General features: G+C 59.1%; 1 protein-coding gene across 1 annotated transcript in view; it reads left to right on the forward strand.

Moving 5' to 3' along the window:
- The window catches only part of PEX6 (peroxisomal biogenesis factor 6), a 27114-nt gene that overhangs the window by 1878 nt on the left and 23522 nt on the right, over positions 1 to 1714 (forward strand). Inside the window, exon 2 of the mRNA XM_015426245.1 lies at positions 16 to 601. Within this exon, the coding sequence (XP_015281731.1) occupies positions 16 to 601 (586 nt within the window). The remainder of the gene's footprint in view (positions 1 to 15; positions 602 to 1714) is intronic.

Genomic DNA, 1714 nt, shown 5'->3' on the forward strand with positions numbered 1-1714 from the left:
GGTGGCCGGGCGGAGTGCGACTTCGCGGGCGGGCTCCGGCCCGGGGTCTGCCGTGCTGGTGCGGCGCGGAGAAAGCCTGCCGGGCTCCGGGCTGCTGGTGCTGGAGGCCCGGCCGACGCTGCAGGGCTTGCTGGGCGCCGGCACCCGCCTGGCCGTGACTGAACTGCGGAGCGGCAGCGGGGAGAAGAAGGAGCCTCCGCCGCCCCCTCCGCCGCTGGTGTCCGGCTGGGCGCGCCTCGGCGAGCGGTGGGTGAGGGCGAAGCGGAGGCCCCCCGCGCCGTGGGACGCCGGCGAAGGCGCGCGGGCTGCGACTCTCTGGGTGAGCCGCGGCTGCCTGCACAGCTTGGGCCTCTTCCACGGCGAGTGGGTGTCGGTGAGCAGGGAGATCGAAGAGGAGCAAGACGGCTCCCCAGAGGATCTGGGGCCTCACTTGGCCACCGTGAGGACTCTAGAGCCCCAGTGGGGCTTCCCTCTTCGGGACACCGGCCCCTGCCGAGCCGCCTCCGAGGAGACCTTTCTGCACCAGAAAGCGCTCGTCCCCCCTGCCTTGGCCTTCAATTTGTCCTGCGACCCTTTGGAAGGGAGCCTCCTCAAGATCCAGGTGGGTGAGAGTCCACAGGAGGAAAGAGGGTGCTGCAGGTGCACGGCAGACATGGCTAAGCAACAGTTGCAGTCGGATGGGCGTTTAAGGGAATGAGGCTGTCAGGGTCATGGAGAACAGCTGCTGAATAACACAGGTCAGGTGTCACCTGCAGCTGTTGAACCAGGCCCACGTGTGGGAAGAGAGGTGCTCGGGCAGCTGCAAGTTAGGATAAGTGATGCCTCTAAAAACCAGGCTGTTTCAACGTTTGGCTCCTCAGAGTCTTCCGGTGTTTTGGGGTGTTACAAGGCAAGAATAGCTGAACTGATTGATTGACACCCATCCCCCCAATTCCCATGCATATTAAGCATGGACAATAAAGATGGGGGGGTGAGGGTGGAACCTGAGTCTGTCCCAAGTTAAGTGGGCAGATCATGTTGCAAGATATGATGGTGGGCTCTCATTTCCTGGTTGATGAGTAGAGGAAGCGTTGTGGAATGAAATAACAAAAAGAGAAAGGGCGTAGACTTTCCAATTTCCCAGGGGGGGGGGCTGGGGCTGGGCCAGAAGCATTGCTAAGTCATTAAAAGAACTGGGACCCTAGAGTGGAATGATGGCCCCTGGGAGTAGCAGAGGTGTTCTGGGACTGGAATGACAAACACTCTCGGTTTTGATAGAATAACACCCCTCCCCTCCTCCACCTGGCTGTTGTGCATCCTACATGAAGCAGGGTGATTCAGCAGATGCAAGCCAATGCCAGTGGTCTGCATTCACCAACTCACACAGAAGAACCAGAACTTGCTGTTTCAGCAGTGGAGCTAGGGGTGCCAGCATCCAGGTGGGATTTGGGAATCCCCTAGAATTACAGGGAGCCAGTTTGGTGTAGTGGTTAAGTGCGCGGACTCTAATCTGGGAGAGCCGGGTTTGATCCCCACTCCTCCACTTGCACCTGGCTGGATGACCTTGGGCAAGCCATAGTTCTGGCACAGCTGTTCTTGAAAAAGAGCAGTTTCTGTCAGAGCTCTCTCAGCCCCACCTACCTCACAGGGTGTCTGTTGTGGGGAGGGGAAGGGAAAGGAGTTTGTAAGCCACTCTGAGATTCCTTTGGGTAGTGAAGGGCGGGGTATAAATCCA

This window comes from Gekko japonicus, unplaced genomic scaffold (genome assembly GCF_001447785.1).
Source record: "Gekko japonicus isolate JY-2015 unplaced genomic scaffold, Gekko_japonicus_V1.1 scaffold405, whole genome shotgun sequence".
NCBI lineage: Eukaryota > Metazoa > Chordata > Lepidosauria > Squamata > Gekkonidae > Gekko > Gekko japonicus.